Source organism: Toxoplasma gondii (genome assembly GCF_000006565.2).
Source record: "Toxoplasma gondii ME49 unplaced genomic scaffold asmbl.1555, whole genome shotgun sequence".
Taxonomy (NCBI): domain Eukaryota; phylum Apicomplexa; class Conoidasida; order Eucoccidiorida; family Sarcocystidae; genus Toxoplasma; species Toxoplasma gondii.
This window is the reverse complement of record NW_017383630.1, coordinates 1-1,025: the sequence shown is the minus strand read 5'-3', so window position 1 is coordinate 1,025 and position 1,025 is coordinate 1. Positions and strand designations below refer to the sequence as shown.

Sequence of the window (1,025 nt, the reverse complement as noted above, 5' to 3'; positions counted from 1 at the left end):
CGCACGACGCACGCTGTCACTCACTTGCTGCTAGCGCATCGATAGGTTCCTCGAACCAGCCATCACACACACACCTTTCCCGGGAAGACGTTGCGGGGCGGTGGGTCGCAGCTCGTCGAGAGTGCGTTTCTGTGCATTTCTGTGGGCAGTGCAGCGCGTTTGCGCGCCTTACTCTGTGTGTAACTTCCTTGTCCAACACTGGTAAAAATGCGAGGCGGGACGTCCGCGCTGTTGCACGCGCTCACCTTCAGTGGGGCCGTGTGGATGTGCACCCCAGCGGAGGCTTTGCCGATTCAGAAGTCTGTGCAGCTGGGCAGCTTTGACAAAGTTGTGCCGAGCCGCGAAGTCGTCTCTGAGAGTCTTGCTCCGTCTTTCGCGGTGACTGAGACTCACTCGTCTGTGCAATCCCCCAGCAAGCAGGAGACGCAACTCTGTGCTATCTCGAGTGAAGGCAAGCCATGTCGAAACCGTCAGTTGCACACTGACAACGGGTACTTCATCGGGGCCAGTTGCCCCAAGAGCGCTTGCTGCAGCAAGACCATGTGCGGCCCCGGCGGCTGCGGAGAATTCTGCTCCAGCAACTGGATTTTTTGCAGCAGTTCGCTCATCTACCATCCTGACAAAAGCTATGGAGGAGACTGCAGCTGTGAAAAGCAGGGCCATCGGTGCGACAAAAACGCAGAATGCGTCGAAAACTTGGACGCGGGTGGGGGTGTGCACTGCAAGTGCAAAGACGGCTTCGTCGGCACTGGGTTGACTTGCTCCGAGGATCCTTGTTCAAAAAGAGGGAACGCGAAGTGCGGACCCAACGGGACGTGCATCGTCGTCGATTCAGTCAGCTACACATGCACCTGCGGCGACGGCGAAACTCTAGTGAACCTCCCGGAAGGGGGACAAGGATGCAAGAGGACTGGATGTCATGCCTTCAGGGAGAACTGCAGCCCTGGTAGATGTATTGATGACGCCTCGCATGAGAATGGCTACACCTGCGAGTGCCCCACCAGGGTACTCACGTGAGGTGACTT

At 57.7% G+C, this 1,025-nt stretch overlaps 1 protein-coding gene across 1 annotated transcript; it reads left to right on the top strand.

Annotated features, from left to right (window-relative positions):
- Positions 1-107: 107 nt before the first annotated feature.
- Positions 108-1,017, top strand: TGME49_325800 (EGF family domain-containing protein; the record flags this gene model as incomplete). The annotated part of the gene is made up of 1 exon (XM_002369792.2): positions 108-1,017. The coding sequence occupies exon 1, from the start codon at positions 208-210 to the stop codon at positions 1,015-1,017; it is 810 nt and encodes a 269-aa protein (XP_002369833.2). The 5' UTR covers positions 108-207.
- Positions 1,018-1,025: the final 8 nt, after the last annotated feature.